The sequence below is a fragment of the Solea solea genome, chromosome 20 (genome assembly GCF_958295425.1).
Source record: "Solea solea chromosome 20, fSolSol10.1, whole genome shotgun sequence".
In the NCBI taxonomy this organism is placed as follows: domain Eukaryota; kingdom Metazoa; phylum Chordata; class Actinopteri; order Pleuronectiformes; family Soleidae; genus Solea; species Solea solea.
In genome coordinates, this window is record NC_081153.1 from 7,614,311 (window position 1) to 7,637,536 (window position 23,226).

Sequence of the window (23,226 nt, forward strand, 5' to 3'; positions counted from 1 at the left end):
CTTCCAGCAAATGTTACGTAGCGTTACTTTAATGTTTTGTTCACGTTGTTGTGTTTTCCTCCTCGGGGCGATCGCATGTTTCTCATAAGACGCATTTATTAGTCTGTATAAAGAAACGAATCCCCACTTGAAAGTCGACCTGGCCGTGCAGCATTTAGCTCATTAACCTTTTTTTTCTTCTTAGCACCTCCGCAGTTAACAGTCTGCGGCCTCTTCCCCACCAAGACACATTCATGAAGCTGCCAATCAGGTCAACGCCGCAATTAAGCTGCTTTAAACTTGTTCAGTGGTGCTTGGAGGCCGTAAAAATACTTCCGCTTGAGTGTCAATGGGAGCCTGTGGTGGTTAACGCTGCATTCATGGGAGAATACATTGTGTCTAGTTAATGTAAGTAGTCTGGTCAGTGGGTCAAAAGGGCAACATCACTGAAGGGACATGAGGAGCTGCAGTTGTTTGAGTTAAACACGACCTGTGTGATCATCCAGACTGAAGGCTCAGAATTTTTCTTTTTTCTCTTCTTCAACAGTCCCATGTCTGAAGCGAGCAAGAATTTATGGACACATTTTTTTGTTTGTCTCGGACCAGATGGACTGCGGTTTATGAGTGTGTGTGGTGCATGTTGGACAGCGGTGTTTCTCTGCGAGTACCAGTCAGTCAGGACAGGCGTCATCAATCTTGGTCTTAGGTGAATGGCAGATTGGCTGCCATAAAGCAGGCCCTGATTGCACTGTGCTGTTCCCAGCGGAAGAGTTTTCAGTCCAAGGGAGGCATGGAAACAAAAACCCTGCCGATACAAACAGCGTGTGTGGGACAGTGTGAGCTGTGCCACACTGTAAGATATTTAGCATGTCTGCACCAGTGCTGTACCAAAGTGATTAATTTAGTTTTTTGTTCTTGTCATTCAAACTGATCCTGTTAAGATTTGTGAATGATTGCACAGTGAAGTTTAAGACAGATTGATAAACTAAGGGACGTAAAACAAAGAAACTTTATGGGCACATGAATTATGGTCCAAAACAGTGACATTGTCTCTATTTGGGACACTAAAACATATTCATTTTTCAAACATTTCCTCTGCATTTTGTAAATGTTACTATTTTCTGCAAGTGTGGAGAAGGATAAAACGTTTTTGTCTTTTAAATCTTTATATTGGAAAATAAACATTACTTACGACAATCTGTATCAATAAGCGGAGTATTATATGTCATAAACTGATTGAACAGATTTTCTTTTATATTTTCCAAATCTGGAAACATGAGCTTTGACTTTAGTTTATATGAATTCAGTGCATAAAAAAGATGCCTAAAGAAAAGGGTCAAATTAAATTATTTTGGAAGCAAAATAAATAAGCGAGAATTCTGAGAAACAAGTCACCATCTTTTTTAATGGGAGGTTTGGTGTGTTTTTGTATATAAACATTCAGTAAAGTATTTTATATAAATGACATGAAAAAAAATATTACCAGAAAAAACAGTATCTCCTGATGCAGCAAAGCAAAAAAAAATAAATCCAAAGTCAAGACCAAACACCATTAATTGATGGTTTGCAGTCTGCACCCTGCAGAATCATTATCTTAATTGACAAGATTAAACTTTAAAAAAAAGCAACAAAAAAGCAGTTGTTCTGTTGTTCGGAAACAACAAGCTGATGTCATTTGTTGCTGGGTGAAACCATGGCCTACGATCAAAAATCCCTCAAGCGTGTAATCTGGAAACCAGCAAACTGTCAATGAGGCTGAGTTCACTTCCAGCATAAATGAAACAGTGAGTAGGTGTGGTGACCTTTGTGTCAGAGAGCAACACTGAACACTGGGTGTTCTCAAGAGCAGAACATGGATGACTGAGCTTTGGAGGATGTTACAGTGAGCAGTTGTGCCCTGATGCTGATTCACTGATTAAGGAAATTGAGCAGCAGGTGATGATCAGGTGGTGTGAACACCTGTGGATGGGACACAGAAAAGTGCTAAATTATATTGTGGTGAGATAACACCCACATTTAAAAAATGATAGATTTAAATTTAAAATTTCGATCAATCATTATATAATTTATTGTCCCATAGGCACATTTGCTCATAATACATTATAAGTAACAAAAACAGCTGCATTAAAGACAAAACAACATCAATCTCAGTAAATAAAACATAAAAAATTGTGTTCAACAACAATCAGAAACCATTTTACTATTGCATAATCCTAATAATCTTTAATTATTTAAAAGTTCAATAAATATAGGCACAAATTACAACACATTTATTTATCTATTAACTATTTGCTGTATGTCACTTAAACTTTTAAATGCTTTTTATATAGTACTATAGCTGAGAGCTCTACCTTAATCACATTGTACGTACAATGAGGACAGACGTTCTGATTCTGAAAGGAGATTTTAAAACTTACATGCTGTGCTGTGTTATAAAATATCTTACTGTTCGATTAAGTTGTAAGCCAAAACAATATAAATAAATTTTGTTGGCTACGAGTTTTATGCATTTTTAAAAATGTAGTTTTATAGCCATACTAGCATAGGCTGTGGTGGATGCAGCTAACCATTTTTCAAGCAAAAACTGGATGTACAGTTATACAGTTATAGCATGGTACAAATACTGATACATTAGATTTTCATTAAATCAAAATCAAGTAACTACAAAACTGACTCTGTCCCAGCTAAAGAATGAAGTGGTTGTTGAATGTTAGCATGCCAATAGCAAGAAAGCAGCAATGTCTTTGCTGTCTTTTTCTCTTTGTTTGAAAAATAAGGAGCAGCAACTGTTGAGTGGACACTTTTTACTAGTTGCTGCTATAGTCATAACTATCATAATTCGTCTTGATATAATAATTATATCTGCCAAACGTGAGCATGTTAGCTATTTTAAATTAGCTGTACAAGCTGTTTAGTCCTGTTTGAACACCTAACACCTTAACTTAACGCCCCCTCAAATATGTTTCAAATATTTATGATAATATTTTTATAATTTATCTATATTGATCTAATAAACCTGCATCTGGTATTAACAGTTGTATACGCCCGCTATATGACAGAACAAAAAAAAGGTGTTTTTAGGACATGAATTTACACAAATAAGTTATTGTTGTGTGTGTGTGTGTGGTTATGAGTGAACTCCTCCATTGTCATGGTTACCCAGCGTCGTCATTTGTTTGTGGGCCTCAGGCGAGCTAATTAATTACAGTCATTTAAAGACAGGCTGAACAAATCACGCAGCTAAGTGTGAGTGACACTCTTTCACGGTGCTGTAGGCTCTTCAATTATTTCACCATCTTTAAGTTGTTAGAAACTTCCTGTGCCAAGTTCTACAGTCATGCTAGCAGTAGCACCTCTGTGGTGCTAGCATACGCATGCTAACATGCCCATGGGGAGCTTTCAGCATGTTAGTCATGCTAACATTAGCACTACTGAAAAGTACTAACTGAAATTGTATTCCGTGAAATAAAATGAACTTATAAAACTTAATTAACCAAAAAAGCAAGAATGTTGACATCATTACACAGCAGTCCACCGAATATCTGTTCTTTTTTTCTGGTTCAAAAATTCAAGCTTTAACAAGCTACATAGATTTATATTGCATTTATTAGTTGGTTTATTTTGTTGTAACATTACTCATCTTTCGACTGGGTCAAGAACAAATGTTTAATAAACCACTGCAGATTTTATAGCATTTATTTGCTTTCATGTATTTCATGTATTTGTTGTCTTTTTCTCCACAGTAGTGTGATTGAATGAGGTAACTGCATGACTGATGCTGGTAAGTGAGTGAGTGAACGCAGACAGCTACAAGGAATTTTGTGTGTGTGAGTGTATGTGTTGTATTTACATCTTTGTGAGGACAGTTTGACCTTATAGGGACATTTTGTTTGGGTCCCACAATTTCAAAGTGGGTTTTTTTCAGGGTTTAGACCTGGTTTTAGGGTTAAGGTTCAAATTGGGTTTAAGTTGGGCACTTAGTTGTGATGGTTTATTTTAGGGTTAAGGGCTAGGGAATGCATTGGGTCTATGAGGTGTCCTCACTAAGATATAAAAACAAGTTTATGTGTGTGTACATGTCTTTATAGTTGGCTGTGTGGACCAATTGCCAAGCAAACCTATCTTTGTGAGGACATTTTGTGAGGACATTTTGGCTGGTCCACACAACGTTTTCAGGATTAAAACCTGATTTTTGGTTTTACGGTTAGAATAAGATTTAGGTTAGGGTTAGGTTAGGCATTTAGTTGTAATGATTAAGGTAAGGGTAAGGGGCTAGGGAATGCATTATGTGTATGAGAGTCCGCACAAAGAATGCAAAACCAGCATGTGTGTGTGTGTGTCCGGTCAGACACTCCATGCCACCAGCTTAACCCCTGGATTCCCCGAATTCCAGCTCAAAGTCAGGCACAAGTCTCGCCGCTGGTCTGTTTAAGGTGATTGACATTATTTGCTACCATTAGGCACTACTATGTAATTGACCTCTGACCCCTCACAAGCGACCTGTTGAAACGGCTTTAAACCAGATCGTCTAATCTCCATGGGAAAAGCCCTCAATCTGGATTTAAGGCTCTAAATGCAATCAACACCTAAAGGTGAAGGAGGGGAGCCGGGGTCAGCGCCACCAGGTCACTCTGATCATTTTCATAGGGAGACACACAGACACACTTTATCAGAAAAACAACTCAGGGCTTCCACTTCCATAACAAACCATGTCCTGCTCTGGGGGTTAAAATACTTTACATGACATTTGTTATTTATTGCCTTTAAATCACAGACAGTCTAGACTGTTGTGCAGAGGTGTCATCGAGGATTAGAGCGTGATTTGTGTGTAAAAGAAATAGACATTTTTCATGTTTAGGTCATAGTTTGCATTAGAAAGGTAAACACTATAAATAAAATAACATGATATTTGATTTCACAAGGCTGCAATGCATCATCAAACTGTTGCATTTCTGAATGTATAGTATTTGAGTTCATTTTTCTGCCTGTAAAGCTAAAAGGTCAGTAAGACATGAGTCATACTTTGTGCACACACCAGTCCACAGAGTCCAATCATGGTCCATGTCGTGCACGCTAAACCCCCGACAGGCAAATGTGAGCACCTCAACATTTTGTGACTGTGTGGACTGTACCTGCAGACTGTGTTGGTTCTATGTAGCATAATACTTTCCAGTCCAGTTGTTGCCGCACACACAATAAAAAAGTAAGTAAATAAGACCAACTGTACATGCTACTTTTGTGTGTATTTAAAGTGTAACTAAACCCCTACATTACTTTTTCATAGGTGTAAACCTATGAAATGTATGTGTATCTAATATAATACTATTTGCTAATCCAGGTGCAAATCTTCATGTATTCAAGTCTTGATGAAAATCGGATTTACCCTTACCCCGAACCCTAACCGCTAAATCTTACCCTACTCCCCCTTACGCTAACCCTTAGCCTTACCCCCGTAACCCGTACCTGTAATCAGAGCAAGACTCGTTTTCCCAGACTCCTCCCCTTTAATAAACACACAAGGTATTGCTTTGTCGACGTTCTCTTTTCCACCACTTTTCCCACCTACAGTGGGGATTTTCCACTCATTTGACCGCCACCCACTCTCAGCCCACTTCCTGGCATTTTCCGAAATCAGGCATTGGGTGGAGTTAGTCTCAGAGGAGGGAGTTTAGTAACCCTTGAAATAATGCGGTCTGTCACTTTAGTATGAAGGTAATCGCGGCCATGTACACGCATGTGGAAATTTGTCGTTGAACGTGAAACATGGAAAGTATGGAGGGGACTTTCGTCTGTACCCCCCCAGTCTGCCATTTTGTTAGAGCTCCACCCTCAAACCAGTGGAAGTTGTCTAAAGTAGAACTGTGACTTTTTTTTGGGCACTTTTCATGTTACTATTTTTTACGTTATTCTTTTACGTAGCCCACTATTGATGATTTATGTCCTCGTAACACAAAATTTTCTTCTCTCATATTATCTTATCTTATCTCATCTCTGGTCACATGCTACAAGGGCTCAGAGACTGTGCACTTAAGTAGGATCATGACAGAGTTTCCTTTCTCAGGGCAACTTTATGTATTGACAGTGTCCCGATATAAAGAATATTTAAAAATAAAAAGGATCAAGAGTCGTTTCAGAAACAAATGACAGATGCTAGCTTTATCCTCTTTCAGGCCGAGTGGTCTAAAACTTTCCATTTTCTCCCTGTTCTCTGTTGTGTTAGCCGCAGCAGCAGCAGTGCGGTTTTCGGGGCTCATTGTCTCGCTTCGAGATGAAGTTTGGATGCGTTTCTCTGTAAATTGGCAGACGAAGCGTCTCTGCAGACTCCTGAATTCGTTCTGCTTCTACCACCGTGAGTTACGTCATCAGGACAGATTAGACTGAGTGTGTTCCAGGAGCCGTGTGAGCCACAGTCATGACACCACCTCCTCTGTGTAGCATGTTCTGGATCATGAACATGAAATGATCCTCTTGCTTATTTTTCTCCACACTTTGGCCTTTTACATCCACTGTGGTGGAGGTCAACCCTTCACTTCATCACTCCATAAAACTTTGTTGTCGTGTTTTTACAGCTCATCTCTGCACTTCTGTGCTAACTTCCGAGCAACCCTCAGATTCTTACTGCTGATGAGTTCTTTACATGTTACTCCGTGACCTTTATAACTCTGTACTCTCCAAATTTAGGTTTTTTGCCGTTCCCTTGCAGAAGTCGATGTTGCTGGATGTTGCTTTTGAGTTTTTCCTTGCCACTCTCTCACAATATATCTGTCATCAGCTTGTCTCTTTCTCAGTGCAGTTTCAGTCTATTTGGCTGTTTTATTTGTCCCCACAGGGAAATTGGTTTGATGCACACACACAGTAACGTCAACAGAAATAGCCGCAAGACGGACATAGTACGGGATTGATGAGGTATTAATTGAGCTAAATGTTTGGTCCACACCAGCGCTACATCCTAGTTTTTAAAACTGTGTAACTTAAAAAAATAAATGGCTATTTTTGTAAACAGAGGAGGACAAAACCAGATGTGAGCATTGCAAATGAGGAATTTCAGAACGTTCCAGTCGCAACTTGTCTCCTAAAAAGAAGATTCCCACACAGTGTGTTTAGTAAAAAATATTAAATATTTTGTTATCACTTATAATCTACATGCCTACAGTCATGCTTATCAAAGTGTTTTGAAATGAGTGTGAGGACGACCATTTCCTGGTTAGGAATTTAATCAGGTTCAGCATCACAAAGTTCAATTTAAAGTCACCAAAATGTGTTTCATTGGAGCCGATCTGAAACATATTTTGCAATATTTGTTTTCAAACTAAGATCTGCTGCCAAGTTGGACGCTTTTCTTTGTTACACTGTCCCCACTGTCCCCTCCTCCTCCTTCTGCCGTTGATAAATTTGAACTTGTGAACAATGTGACTATTGGCTATATGTTAAAAACAAATGCAATCTGGGAGAAATACATTTTTATCTTATTCAACAACATTTGAGAAGTCTGTTCAACAGTGTGGTAACAGAAACCAGACTCAAAGATGTGCGGCTATCTGCCTCGACCGGTTGTGGTGAAAGGAAAAATGGGGGACAGAGGAGAGGTGGGGGACAGGAAGGGGGAGAGAAAGGACAAGAGGGAGGGGAGACAAAAGAGAGATCCAGGAGCAGATGTATAATCAGTTGAGACAAAATCCACCGCTGAACTGTTAATATGCACGTACGCAATTACATTATGAGACAAAGGACATTTTAATAAACTTACCTCGCTGGCTGCACGTAACTGAGAGGGAATAAGTCAGCAGGAAAAAAAAACAACAAAATCTTCAGTGTGGGCAGCATGGGCAGCGTAAAATCCTCACAAAACTTCTTCATCCATGGTGTATGAAACACATTCCCATGCACAGACAAAAAACTAAATAAAGGCATACGGTATATACTGCAGCTTTAAGAGTCATTTTTGTTAGTTTTTTTGAGTTTGAAGACATTTCTTGAATGATGCCATGTTTGAATAAACCTTTTAGGAACCAAAAAGTTGTGTTTCCCTGTGGAAAAGGCCTTAGTAGTCGACACAGGTGAATCCTAAGGAGTGGAAAATCAGAGCTTTAATTAACCAAACAGGTTTCACCTGGATAACACCTGATGGTCTCTTACTCACTTGAAAAAAAAGTATGTTTAAAATAAAAATACCAGAAAATAAAGCTGGAAATGTCAACTTTTGGATCAAATTTAGATTTAAAGTTTTCATTTGTGGGGGTTTCAAATTGTTGAAGTGTAAAAAAAACAACAGAGTTATCGGCCACTACTTTTCAAAATATCTGTGTAGAGGAATATAAAATTAACTTGTTTTATTTTTCATGGTGACACAGTTACATAAATATCTTCCTTTTTTTTGTCTGCAGAGCCTCACCGTGTGACTCTGGGCCACAACTCTGAACCCACTCTGCATCTGCAGATTTGATACAATCTGACAGATTTGGGTGGATTAAGAGCGGTTTGACAACAAGACATAGTTTCAAATGATACTGATCAAAGTTCACTTTAATCCTGTTAATTAAAGCAAAGAATAACACCGAGCGAACCCACGACTTAAAAGGCTCCACGGAAGATTTAGATCCCGATGTGCCCTCGACGTTAATGCGTTCATTTGTGATGATCTGATCAGAAACGCTGACGTCCAGAAATGTGCCACCGGCTCCGGAGTGAAGGGAACTCTTGTGTAAACCTGCTTTATTAGATGAATGCACACATGGTGGGAGGTCTGTGTGAGTCGCTAATGCCCGCAAACGTTGACCTCTCCCATGCCATGTGCCTCCCAAATCCAGATATGAAAAGTGGCTTACGCATCAAAATATGCTTTCATCACTGCGCTCGCAGAGATAAAGACGACGAGGGAGGAAAATAATGTCATTACCATGTGTCGCTGAGAATCGTGTCAGTAATTACAGTAACTTCTGTACAGTAGCTGGAAAAAACAACAACCCCAGACTTTTGTTCACTTTGATGATTTGGCTTTTTTCCCTCCTCATGAAGCAGATCTTTATTCACCGCACATAAAGCAGACTACGTCAGAGACATAAAGAGAAAACAGACTCGAGTGTATGTGTATGAAAGAAATCAGAGATGTGATTTATGGGAATAAAAGCGGGATTTTCACCTCATGAAAGTGAAATATTGTGATGGGAAGAGGTCGAACCCTCTCTGTACATGTGCTGGGAACCAGACTACGAGTACAGTTACTGTGAATTTATAGAGCCATGATGTTTAAAAATATCCACTGCTATTATATTAAATAATGTTATTGCACAATAAATAACTTACATCAGTCATCTATACGTCCATGCAGCTGATTTAATATGGCCATCACAGAGTCTGACTGACAACATCTTATCAATAATGACACAAATTGTGACAGATATTTAATATGAATCCTTCACCCAGAAAAACTAATATAAATAAATAGACCCATATATTTATATGATAACATTTTTAGAAAATGATTTCTTATATTCAGAATATTATAAATTTAAACAAAAAAAATGTTGGGTATTGAAATCCAACATTTTATATATATATATGTATACATATATAATAAGATATTATTACAATTGAATAAATTAACAAATATAACCATTTTGGACGAACATTTTATAAAACACAACAGTTTTTATACTTGAGTCAAGTCAAACCTGCTTCACTGCTGGATTTGCTTCTCATTGTCGTATTCAAAACAAATAAATAAGAGAAAATGAAAGTCCATTTCCAATAAAACCCTGGCACGTATCGGCGTTTCTGTCTTGTTTCATTCATCCTCTGCTTATTTTCCCGTCAACACTCTTTGTTTTGCCTCTGCTGCAGTTTTTTTTCTTCTTCTCCATCCGCAGATAAAACCCAGAACTGAGCGTTTACACAAAAGCACAACGCTCCTCTATCACGTCAATGACATGTTAAAATATTTCCACGCCGTTTCCTCAAACTGCACCGAGGCCATAATTGGAAACAGGCGTCTTTTGTGCTTCTCACGAGTCACAGTAGCCTGAAATATGTTAAAATCTTTATTGTTTTCTTTCAGTCCGGGAGCGAGTGATGGGCATTTTGTTCTTTTTTAGACTTGAATCAATCTGCTGTGGGAAAAGCGGTTGATGGTGAATGTTGATTGGAGGCATCTGTCACTCTTCAAGCTGCAGTTTAAAACTAAAATGTTTGTGTATGTATTTCTTAAAATATGCCTGGGAAAGTGGCCCCGCAGACGTCTCTCACTCAGTGTTCACTGTCAATACACTCATGACTATATGACTCTGTGTGTGTCCTTTTTTTGTGTATTTATATCTTTGTGAGGTCTAAAAAAACCTGCAAACTTATCTTTGTCTGGTCCTCACAACTTTAAAGGGCTTTTTCAGGGTTAAGACCTGGCTTTATAGTTAGGTTTAGAATTGGGTTTAGATAAGAGTTAAGTTAAGGGTAAGGGGCTAGTGAATGCGTTATGGCGATGATGTGTCCTCAGGAAGATACGAAAACAAGTTTATGTGTGTGTGTACTTGTACGTGTATCTTTGTGCAGACCAAAAAACATATATAGGTGAGGACATTTTGTGTGTGTGTGTATTCCTTGTGTTGTGGGGACCGAAATCTGTCGACACAGTCACATTATGGGTACTTGTCTTCTTGTGGGGACAAAAATCAAGTCCCCAGAACGTTCCTTACTACATTTCAAGATGAAGGTTAAGGTTAGGGTTAGGACAGTGGTAGTTGTGGTTAAGGTTAGACTAAATCTCCAGGAAACAAATGTAAGTCAATGTAATGTCCCCCGAAGTCATGGAAACCAGACTGTGTGTGTGAGTATGTGTTCACGTATGTGTATCTTTGTGCAGACCAAAAAACATGGGGAGTGAGGACACTTTGTCTGGTCCTCACAAGTTTAAGGGTCTTTTGAGGGGTTAAGACCCGGTTTTAGGGTTAGGGTTAGATTAAGAGTTAGGGTTAGGCACTTAGTTGTGATGTTAAGGTTCGGGTAAGGGGCTAGGGAATGCATTATGTCCATGAGTGTCCTCAGTAAGAATGTAGAGTGAGAATGTGTGTGTGTGTGTGTGTGTGTGTGTGGCATAGCAGCAGCAGGGCTTTTCCGTCTTGTCAATGGAAAACATTAGTGTCATGCCCCCACACACCAGCCCGCCGCCCCCTCCTCGTCTCCCCCCCTCCCCCCTTGTTTAATTCAGTCCATCAACACTTCCTTCTTTAGCCTGTTAGTGTCACACTGCATTTCCTCTCCGGCCTCAACCAGACCGGCTCGCCACAATCGGCCCGGTTTTGGGTTTCCCTCAAACGGCAAAAGGGCTTCAAAGTCAATAAGTGCTTTTTTGATTTTTATTGACCCAAAGACTCGGCCTCCACCTTCCTCCACCCTCCTCCTCCTCTGCCCAAATTCCCACTCCCCCTGCGTTTCTTAAAGGGGAATAAATTACATTACAGTAAGGAGTTTTGAAAGTGGTGTTGTCTTGCTGTGATTACACCTGCAACTCATTTAACAAGGTGTTCAACAACATTCAGCCTTCAGTTGAGCAGCAGCAGCAGCTCAGAGGATCCACATTACTATCATCATTATTATTTACTGTGTCATTTTAATTGTGCACTGCTTTTTGAATGATTCTAAAGTTTATTTGATGTTTTTATTCTGTTCAAACGATGGTTCTCAAAGAGTTCTTTGATCATATATCAAATATCAGTATGCGATAAATTGCTCAATATAAGTTCATCCAGTACGGTTTTGTATTCAATAAATAAATAAATAAAAAATCCTCTACTCACACATGCCAGAAAGTTTTGTTTAATAAGCTTCTGCTTTAAAGTGCTAACACACACAAGGTAGAGGAACATGTAACATGTAAACGACTTATTACAGGCTACAAAATTAAAATAATTATTTATTTCAAAGTGATTATACATTTATTCAAACATTTATGGGATGTTTGTTAAAGTAAATCTTCCTAATAGACCTTTGAATGGACAGATATTAGAGCAGTATCTGCCTTGTTTAAAGATAATCTCAGGAAAATCGCATTTATAAATTGAATGGTGTAATCACAGCTTGTGACCGCAGGGGGCGCCGTTCAGCCATGGTCTGACTGCAATTGAAACAAATATGACATATGGTTGTTGATGCCCCAGATGAAAAACCGCTGGGCCATTAAACCGTTCACCTCTACAAAAGTTTTATAACAGGGGAAGAAATTTAAGAAATGAGATTTTATTTCAGTGTTTTAATCCCCACGGGCAAAAAAAAGAGGCAGAGACAGAGGAGGAATCTGTCGGTAATAAAGCGCCCAATGACTGTCTGTGATCTTTTTTGGGAAATCGACTCACTAATGGCTCACCTTGTGTCCTGTGTCATTTCCTTTTGATGTGATCGGACAGTGATGATCAGTGATCTGGCTGCGTGTAGTAAAGAGCCCTCAGCAGGCACTTTTAATTACCGGGGGGACAGATTTTGGCCGCGGAGCTCACCACGTCTGGTTTTTATTTTCCAACTGCAGACTGACTGTAAAACAACACTACCAGCGCTGTCACCCAAAACCAAAGCGGCTCTTGTACAAAAGCGGCCTGGGCCCTGATTATCATTCTGTGTTAGGAATGTGAGCGACAGTTTCTCTGTTTTTACTTACGGTCCCTTCTCTTCCTCCTCCTCCTCCTCCTCCTCCTCCTCCTCCCTTTAAGTATCTTTCTGCACACATAAAAACTGATGTCAAGTGCACACGCTACATGCTCTATCTCAGGCAAATCAGAGCCAGGTGTGTCCGGATGAGAGAGTTCATATTAGGAAGATATTGCAAACATCTGTGCGTTCTGCGTGTCCTCATCATTTAGATCCCTGTATGACAGTAAAAGGCTGTGGAGAGGAGGAGAGGGGAACACCCGCTACAAAAGTAACTGTGCCGGTTTGTTCTGCTGCCAAAAAGGCCGGACACATGGGGCACTGCAACAGGAACAGGGAGCTGACACACACACACACACACACACGATCTGAAGATACATCTGTGACCTGCTCTCCGTGTACAGACGCTCCAGAACCCACAGATTTTCAGGGTCTGTGCAAATACGTTTTTTATCGTTTTGGCTATTTTATCATACGCCAAACTGTTATCTTGGGAGCCCTAGAGCGCTATTTTTGGAAAACGGGTCCCAGAGTGAAAATATCTTAAAAACACCACACGTCAATTTTTACGTATAAAACCACGACGCTACTTTGGGAAAGCGATGATGTCATAGACCCACCTCTCTGTCTCTCGCTCTCTCTTGCTTTGGCATCTGTTGTCGCCATTTTTATCGTCATCCTCTTCATGTGTTTGGAGCTTTATGCACATGTTCAACATCTTCTTCTCAGTGGTTGTTGTATTTCTGTTGCAACTCTGCAGCGCCACATACAGGCCTGGCAATACATACATATACATATATACATATATTTATATATACATATATATATGTGCATACATAGAGGGAGCGAGAGAGAGAGAGAGAGAGAGAGAGAGTCATTTAGAGGTCCCGTGTTCATGGAATATTATTTTATTAAGAATGAAAAAGAAAAAAAATGGTAGGAAAGTCTACCTTACTTACTTGCTAGATATAGCTAGCTAGTTGTAAAGCTAATTGTCAGAACCTCCCTACCTAGGTAGTTACCTGCCTTGCTAGATATCCAACTAGCCTGCTATGTGTCTAGCTACCTACCTTCTCTCTAGCTAGCTTTCCAGCTATCTACATCACTTGCTTAGTAGCTAGCTAATTGTCAGAACCTACCTACTTAGGTAGTTACCTGCCTTGCTAGATATCCAACTAGCCTGCTATGTGTCTAGCTACCTACCTTCTCTCTAGCTAGCTTTCCAGCTATCTACATGTCTTGCTAAGTATCTAGCTAGCTGTAAAGCCAATTGTCAGAACCCACCTACCTACCTAGGTATCCAGCTAGCTTGCTAGGTATCTAGCTACTTACTTTGCTAAGTATCTAGCTACCTGTAATGCTAATTGTATCTAATCTATCTATAGCTGTCCGTCCGTCCGTAAAGTATCTTCTGTGAAGTCAAAAACAAGTTTATTAAACAGGTGTCAGTCATCCTGGTGATGATGAGGACACATGTGAGCGCGTGTGTTAACTGCACACTCCCTCCCTCACCGACTGAGTGTCATGGCAGCACATGGAGTAAAAACACCATTTTTAATGTGGTGTTGATGGACGTCATTATCGCAGGAACACACTGGCAAACAGAAACAGGGAAACTCCTCACAGCTGATGCAGGTTTTCAAGCAGCTGCGGAGACGTTTGCTGGAGGAAAAACATTCTCACTGGATATTTTTCAGCTCTTAACAAGATTTTCCAGCATCTCCGTTACAAAGAGATCCCACATTCTGGACTTCCTGTCAGAACAAACATGAACTGAGTCAACAAACAACCAAATTAATGGTGTTAACTAATGAAAAAAACAATGTCTGTTATTGTCAGAAGTCGTAAACTAAGACCAGCTTTGTGTTTTCCAAGTGACATCCACTCACTACACTGACTCTCACAGGAGATGCATTAATATAATAATGGTCAAACATGTCACAAAAAATAACCACACACATATTTATGTGATTTTTGGGTCTTTTTTGTTCTGTTTTCCCACATTTTTTTGGGTAGTACTGAAAGGGCCTGTACTGAATTGAAATAATTCCAGATCTGTATTGTTTTCCCCATATTTTTGTCGCACTCTTTGACTGCATGTTGGACATGTGTGAAACATTTAACATCACAGCAAGAAAACACTGAAAAGAACCCCGAGCTCCCAGTTAAAACCCTCCACTCGTCCCCAGTCTGATAACAACAGCTGAATCCTGCACTAGATTTACACCCGTCTTTGTTTCCCCGGCAAATATTTTTTCCTCCATCTCGCTGCAAATCTGCCACAGTGGGACGCGGCACAGAAACGCCTCCGCGCGCCGCTATAGAGACGCTACATTCCAGGCTTTTGTCCTCAGTTGGCTGCTCGGAGCAGCTGCTTCAAACTGGGACGCCCCTTTTTTATATCTCACCTTGTTGTTTAAGCGGAGTGAGAGGACATCACACACATTCCTCTCCCCCGCCCCCCCCGTTCTACTCTCCTGATTGTGCCCCCCCCCCTTCATGCACGTTGTTTAATGTCCACAGGCCTGTGGAGACAATAGGCCACTTGATCTTTGACCCCAGTGAGGAAAACACAGGTTTAATCTGATGTTTGGATCCTTCACTGCCTTTGTGTCGCAGACAGGAGAACCAATGTGGCTCGAGACTAGAGAGGGAGGAGGAGGAGGAGGAGGAGGGGGTCAGTGCATCTGCCCACCAATTTGTTTGTCACATAGTGCAACACACACACACACACACACACACACACACACACACACACACGGAGGCCACCCAGGAAAAGATGGCACTCTCGTCATGTCTGCTGACCCTGTTTTCACCCTGCTCTCTGTCAAATGACACAATAACTTCCTCTCTACTTGTTTATGTTGATGTTGGAGTGCACTGTACCTTTAAATAATCTCAATAATTTATCATTTTCTCTCACAGATTAGCCGCTTTATAGATGAAGAAGAGTGTCATCGTAACGTACCGGTGCCTACTTCACCTGAGGGGTCCAGTGTGTAAGAAGTAGTGCCATCTAATGGTGAGAGTGGAGATTGCAACAAACTGAAAACTATGGCGTGTGGAGACCTTTCACGAAGCAAACAACAAAAATGAACTACAAAATCGAAATACACAAATTAAAAATAAAAAGATTTAAGATTTAATTATTCAAAAATATTGTATTTTATCTGTTCGAAAATACACGTTCTGTTTGCAATGATCGGAATTTTGCGTGTTGTTTGCTTGTTAAAAAGTGTGGTTTGAAAATATTGACACAAATCTAATTCCATAGAAAACCACCCTATTTAAGATTCGCAAATTTGGCCGTGTTGAGGTTTTGCGAACCCGACGTTTGCAGACGTCGCCTCGCACCAGGCTCCTATTGGAATGAAACCAGCTGTCAATCACAATTTATCATATATTTTCTTTAAAATGGGGACAATTTTTGCAAAATGAATGTCATGTTTCATTAAAGAAGAGCCGAAACTAGAGATTGAGACCATTAACTCTTCAGGAAAATGTTTGAACTGAAGAAGAAGTTCATTTTAACATAGACTTCCATGGTGGCCTCCTGGTGGCGACTCAATACATCTCATGTCTGTGATTCATGAAGAATGAGAGAGAACTACAGACAACAAAACGACAATTTACGCAAGTTATTACATTTTGTCTCCGTTCATTTGAGTCATGTCTGTGAGTTTTGAGGTAAACAAAGGAAATATAAGGAGAACATCAAATGTAGAACTTGATTGAAATGAACTTTAACTTGAAACAACTAGTTCATCTGAAAGTGTTGTTTAAACAGTTTCATAAATTAAACAAATGAACCGTCTGTTTTCATATGTTCTATCTTTAAATGACCTTTAAGTTGAGTTTTTGAGGCTTTTACGCACGGTGGTTCAGTGATCAGCACTGGCGCCACATAGCAAAAATGTTTTCTGTGTGGATCTTCTCCAGTTTCCTCCCACAGCTCAAAGACATGCAGATTGGGATTAGATTAACTCCAAACTACAGTATTTGCATGTGTGCGTGTTGTAAAGGTACCATTCAACAAAATAAGACAGATTTGAATAAAAACAAACGTGGCACCAGCAAATATAGCTCAAGTCATTTTTAATTTGTCACGTATTCTATATATTTGTTTTTCTTTACAATTTATACAGTTTATGAGAATAGATTATTTCGGTTAAACAATTTTAAATGATTAATTTACTCTGTACATGTATAACTACTGGAGTCACGTTGTCATTGATGACACTGGTTAGCAAATAAAATCTGAAACACACTGTGTTATTCATCCATCTTTTTTTCCGTGTTGATCCGTGTAATATATTATTATTTTGTTTTTTTCAGATTACAGTAAATAAAGCAAAAAAAAAACACAAAACAAAAAGGGGGCTAAAAAAAAAATGTGCCACAACCTAAAAAAACAACAACAAAAAAACAAAACAATTGTGATTATTTACTGTCATTATATACATCAATAACACTGATAACGCTGTAATATTTCACAGTCTGTGAGCACAACGCACTGTAGCTGTCACGTTTGGTTACAAAAACATTACCCACATGTGTTTATCTGAACCTGAACATCCAGATGTGTGACTCATGGCATCTGGAAGCCGTAACGGAACAAAGCGGACAGTAAAAAAGCAATAACTTACTCATAGATCATAAATTAGACTTTTTTTTTCTCTCTCTTTTCTTTTCTTTCCCATATCAAATATTTACACATGGTACCTTTGAACATCAGTGCATTACAGACAAAATTATGCATCTCCTCAATGAGAGCTGACAGGGGCAGCGTCTGAGAAACCCCGCTGTGGGTCGTGGTGGAAATGTTTCATCCACAGTGTTTTGCACGAGTCACAAGACGACGTCAGGTGCTTTTGAGAGAAAATAAAAACCTTTCTTTCAAAAACAAAAGTGGGTTTGAAACGTCCGCTGAGGGGAAACGGCTGTTTATCTGAACTTCATTATTCCGTTCTACGTAAGAAATGCGTAAATTCGCCGAGTCATTGGATGTTAAACATTAAAGCCTTGGAGTTTTTATTGTGATGAATCTGGATTTATTTATTCTAAGGGTTTTCCGAGCTGCTTTGAAGATGAGGAGATTCCACATTTTTCTAAGGTTTTTGGTCATATTTACTTAATAAAGTAAGTTCTGCCTCATATCAATTCTTTTTCATCGTACTGGATGTCCTTGAAGGTTTTAACACGGCACTAATGTGCACAATAGTGACAGGGAACTGTGTAAAAACCATAATCTTAATTTCAAATATTAGATTATACTGCAAGTGTGTCAGAGGATTAATATCTCTATTGTAAATCGCCCACTTGTTACTACTTTACAGTAAGTTTAACAATGCATAATTTGCCTATTATAGACAAATTAAAACAGTTATAGAGTCTCAGTATTTGGCAGGAGATACTTGGTAGGATTATGGAAATAATTTCATGTCTTGATCAAAAATTAAAATAAATTGTGCTTTAAATTATTAAATGATGTGTGTTGTATATCCTACCTTTAATCGCGCCAATTAGTTTCTATTCATAAATTAAAGGGTAACTAATAATAATAATTAAAAAAAAAGGAGTATTAATGACTATTAATAGAGCAACACACACACTTATTGTTTGGCTCACTCATGCTCATATTATAGAATGTGTTATAACACTATTTATAAGATATTAAAGGGATAGTTCAGGTGTATGAAGTTGTATGAGGCCCTCAAACACTGGGGGACACAAGGAAAAGCTGATTTTACAAAAGGATCACCTCGTCAAATTCACACCTGTGAAAATAGCATTTTTACCTGTGGTTAGAAAGTATTTTTAGACTGGAAAGTAAAAGTTTTGTTTTATAAAACTCTGACCTTCCCACACCAAAGTCCATAGAGAAAATTGTTAGCACACAGGAGTTGTTGATCCACTGCTGTTTTCACCACTAACTTAAAACACCTTATTTTGGGACTCCGTCATTAAAATAATCCCATTGTTTGGATTGACCTCAGTGACACAAAGTTACCAAAGGAAGCAGCAGGAACCTTGGGAGATAAAAACCTTGATTTGTTTTTTCAAGGGACTTTGGTGCAGGAGAGTTAGCAGTTTACAAAGACAGTGAGTCACCGTGACTCAGTCTGGTTCGTGGGTGTTAGAATATGACTTTTACAACTAACTACAGACCATTTCCACATACTTTATAAGGGTAGTTTTACTGTTTTCGTGGCACCGAGCTGTCATTTCTTGATGAATTTGCAGGCACTGAGGAATTTAAGGCAACTGAATGAGCTTCTGTGCAACAGGAACGCACAGAGAAAGCAAGAGCACAAATGTGTGAGGTATTACTGCGTCAGGTGCATGGTTTCCAGTCTCCATCTTGCAACACAAACCAAGTGAGTTCTGCTGCTTCCCCACCACACGGAGTCCACTAAACCTGGACCAGACGAGGAACGAGGTGAACGTTAAGATCCCTCCGCGTGTCGGCTCCACTACCTGCAGCCGCACGACTCCACCACCATGTCCTCGTACTGTTTGTAGACCACGTTGTTTCCTGAGTCGATGTAGAGGATGCTGATGGGGCTGAGTTTGGACGGCGCGCAGCAGCTCGGCGGCATGTTGCTGGGGTTCATGGAGTTCATCAGAGTCTGGATGATGGCGTGGTTGGTGGGCTCCAGGTGGGAGCGCAGCGGGAAGTCGCACACCCCCTCGCAGTGGTATGCCTCGTAATCCAGCGGGGCGATGATCCAGTCGTCCCAGCCCAGGTCTCTGAAGTTGACGTGCAGCGGCTTCTTGCTGCACCTGGACTTGGACTTCTTGCCGTGCCTCTTCCCGTGGCGGGTTCTGGATGCAGCCGCCGTCCTCCTCCTCCTGCCGACTTTGACACCGGGGCCTCGCTCTTTGCTCTTCTTCTGAAAGCCCAGCAACGCCCTCCCCTCCCTCCTCTCGCTGAAGAGCGTCTGCCTCTTCTTGGACCTGGTGAAGACCACTAAGATGGCTTTCTTCTGCTGAGGACGGCCTTGGCGGTGCAGACCCAGGAGGTGCAGGTCCAGCTCCCTCTCGGGGTTGTCCAGCATGGCCCTGAGCTCCAGGCAGAAGGGCTCGCCACGTCTCAGGTGCTGATGCTGCTCTTTGAAAATCTCCCACACGTCCAGCACCTCCCACCTCGGCCTGTGGGAATCCTGCAGGTCCAGCGTCTTGGAGTGGAGCAGCTGCTGGTCGTGGCAGGAGAGGAGCTGGACGTCGACAGGGTCCGTCTCAGATATCCTGAAATTCCCAGACACTTTGGTGTATATCCGCAGCTCGGCTCCCAGCACCTCTGCTTTTTCGGAGAGGGTTGAGACATCGAACAGATACCGCTGTCTCCTCAGAGGGGAGAGTGGGAGGTCATCTGTGGAAAGCATTAAAGCGGCAGCGTCAGTCGCATTCTCACGGAGATGATGTGTGTACCACAGAGATGTGGAATCGGACTATTGTCTGCACTGAATTAAAACGAGTCATGGGTTTTTAGACAGTTCCTGCCTGCACGCACACACACACACACACACACACACTCTGTACAAACCGCTCAAAGGTTTGGTATAAATACAAACATGATCTGTGACGTAAATGTCCTGTTTGATTCAGCTGTGAAGGGCAAACTTCTCCCCATTGTTTTCACTCACTTTCAAAGCGTTAAACGGCCTCGCTCTTATCTGTAGCATCAAACTTTGAAATAAACATATTCCCGTCCGACCTTTGAGATCCCAAAATCTCAATCAGTCTTTTCCAACACTATTATTTAACCCTTGTTTAGTCATGTCCAAAAACCTTATTGACTGCACAGATTCAGATTTTGTCTCTTCATTGCTCCTGGTTTCCCTTTTTACTTTCACCACAACCGGCCTAGGCAGATGCTTCACGTCACATCTTCTGAGTCTGGTTCTGTCACAGATTTCTCCCCGTGTTCCGGTTTCTTCTTGCCTCACCATGTCTAATGACTGCCCTGAGATATTTGTGTCCATAGAATTTGAATTAAAGTGCATTGTTGTATATCAGCAAACGCACCAAAGGACTAAGGACTAAAACAGTAGCCAGAATACGCTGCTACTTGCTCACTATTATTTATTTTTATGAATGAAGAAAGAACAAATGACACAAGTGTAAAGAATATTATGTTAATTTTACTTCAGAGGAGATTAACTGACCTCTGGTGTTGGACACAGGGAAAAACCTTCATACTATATGTATATGTTGGCATATTGGATATCGGCAAAAAGTCCAATATTGTGCATCCCTATTTTTAAGTCTACAGTATCTTAAGAATACGTTTCTTGCTTTGTCTCGCACTGACTAGAAACTGAAGTTTGTGTCGCTGCCGTTCGCTCCTCCTGCATCAAACCCCAAAGAGAAAATCAACTATTTTACTTTCCAAGTCCCTGTGAACGCCCCTGTGGCTCAGTCATACTTGACCCAAAAACTCACTCCAACATATGATCATCAGAAAGTCATTTCTTATCTTTGACACCAAATATCATGAAATTGTTATCAACAGTCTTGACTAATTCTGTCTTTTGGATGGTGACGTGCAGGAGAAAAAAAATCAGTGAAGAGTGAGGAAGAACGACACGTTACATTGTTCTCCTTCAAATAAATGCTACATTTCATCTTGCTTTATATTATATTTGAATACTTTTAAACACTTTCCAGCAAACACCGTGTACATATTCCTGTTTACACTTTATCATTGCATTATATTCGTCTAATTTTATTGTTTATTTTTAAATTTCTATTCTATTTACTTTGCAGTGTACGAACAAGTGAATTCCCCCCAGTGTGGCACCAATAGAGTCTAATCTAATCTAATTTAATCTAATCTAATATCATCATATGAGTTGATTCAGTGTGATATGAAGGAAACTTTGACACAACAACTTAACCTACTGTGTTGGAACAACATGACTTCTCTTAGGACTCAAATTTCTGACTGGAACAGGCTTGATGTTGTGTGTCACAGTGGAGACACTTTGGTGGACGAGCAGCACGTACCTTCTCCACTGTCCACAAAACTCACTATCGTGTTTGCAGCCTTTGAGGATCTGAAGAAACTGGCGTTGAGTCCCAGTTTCTCTGCTGTGGAGAAAGTCTTGTAAATGGAGAGCATGTAGTCGTGAGGCTCCACGGCGTCTTTGGACGTCGCTTTGATGATTCTGCTCATCATGGACACTGATGATGATGGTGGCGGTGCGTAAAACTCCTTGAAATGTTTGGATGCCTCTTGTCCATCAAAGATCTTCACCAGCTTGTTGCTCTTTGCAGCAGCAGCCGCCGCAGGAGGAGAAGCAGGAGGAGAAGCAGGAGGAGAAATAACAAGAGAGTGAAAACCAGGAGTTTCCCACGCGAACAGCAGAGCCACGCAGAGTGAAGTGAAGTGGGAGAAATCCATCCTCTGCACTGTGTCCTGAGCTGTGGCCTGCAGGAGAGACCATGCAGGGACCAAGCTCAGCTCTGCATCCACATCCACACACACACTTTCTCTCTGTATGTGTGTGTGTAGGAGCTGAGAGAGAGAGAGAGAGAGAGAGAGCTGTTGCGCAAAGTGTGCACCGCTCAGGAGGAGGAAGAGGAGGAGGAGGAGGAGGACAGGCGGTGCAAAGTATTTTAAAGAAAGGAGATGAGGCCACGCCCACATTGTGCTGTTATCATTCAGGATAAATGGAAGGCGCAAATTAAGGTTGTAAAACTAATTGTCCCTCTGTCACCTTCCTCCTCCTCCTCCTCCTCCTCCTCCTCCTCCTCCTCCTGGAAAAGCAGATGTGCGCACAAAAGATGCGCCTCAACTTCTGCTGCTGATTTCACTCCTGCTCAACAAACAAAACCAGACATGTTCTTCACGCTGATTGTTCTCTCTTCTCTCTGCTCCAGCAGGAGTCTAAATGTGAAGACCCTGCATGGTCAAGTTCTTGTCACGGTGTCTTACTCCCTCTGGTGGAAGTGAAGCACAATGCAGAAGGAAGGAACATGCAGCCAGGCAGCTTCATTCAGCACCATGGACAGAGTCAACACTCTGCATTTAAGGGCAATTAATTTAAAGCAACAATATGCAACTTTTTTTTCTTTTTCTTTAAACCTTAAAACCGCAGCTTTGGTGTCATTTTGATTTCAATCCTTTCTTTAGTTTGGTGACTGTCGTTATTATGAGTGTAACTTAAAGCTGGGCTAAGCAACATGTTTTTAAACGTATTAATGAGTAAATCCGTAAAATTATTTTTAGGCACAATTTGTCCAATTCATAAATTACATTTTAATGTATTTAACAACACATACCAGAAACAAAACATGAAAATGTAGTCAAATAAGGTATGAATTATAGTCAACATTTTAAAACCATGATGGCATTTAAAAAAGTATAGTGATATGAGACATTGTTTCCTCAGGTAAATTTCTAGCTACTCAGCTAGCTATCTAGCATGCTAGATATCTTGATATCTATCTAGCAACATTGTTAGTTATCTAGCTAGCTTATCATGCATCTAGCTACCTTGCTAGGTATATGGCTAGCTTTATAGGCATCTAGCCATCTAACTTGCTAAGTATTTAGCCACATATCTATCTACCTCGCTAGCTTTCTAGGAGTCTAGCTAGCTAACTGTGATC

At 40.4% G+C, this 23,226-nt stretch overlaps 1 protein-coding gene across 1 annotated transcript; it reads right to left on the bottom strand.

Annotated features, from left to right (window-relative positions):
• Positions 1-16,698: 16,698 nt before the first annotated feature.
• Positions 16,699-22,139, bottom strand: gdf6b (growth differentiation factor 6b). Its single transcript, XM_058618500.1, has 2 exons — positions 21,619-22,139; positions 16,699-19,981 (listed from the first exon to the last, which is right to left on the bottom strand). The coding sequence occupies exons 1-2, from the start codon at positions 22,013-22,015 to the stop codon at positions 19,083-19,085; spliced, it is 1,296 nt and encodes a 431-aa protein (XP_058474483.1). The 5' UTR covers positions 22,016-22,139; the 3' UTR covers positions 16,699-19,082.
• Positions 22,140-23,226: the final 1,087 nt, after the last annotated feature.

Excerpts from the sequence above, each read along its gene's own strand:
- gdf6b (XM_058618500.1), bottom strand. The coding sequence starts at position 22,015 with ATGGATTTCTCCCACTTCACTTCACTCTGCGTGGCTCTGCTGTTCGCG. Across the intron at positions 19,982-21,618 it reads TTTTGTGGACAGTGGAGAAG|ATGACCTCCCACTCTCCCCT; the intron begins GTACGTGCTGCT and ends TGCTTTCCACAG.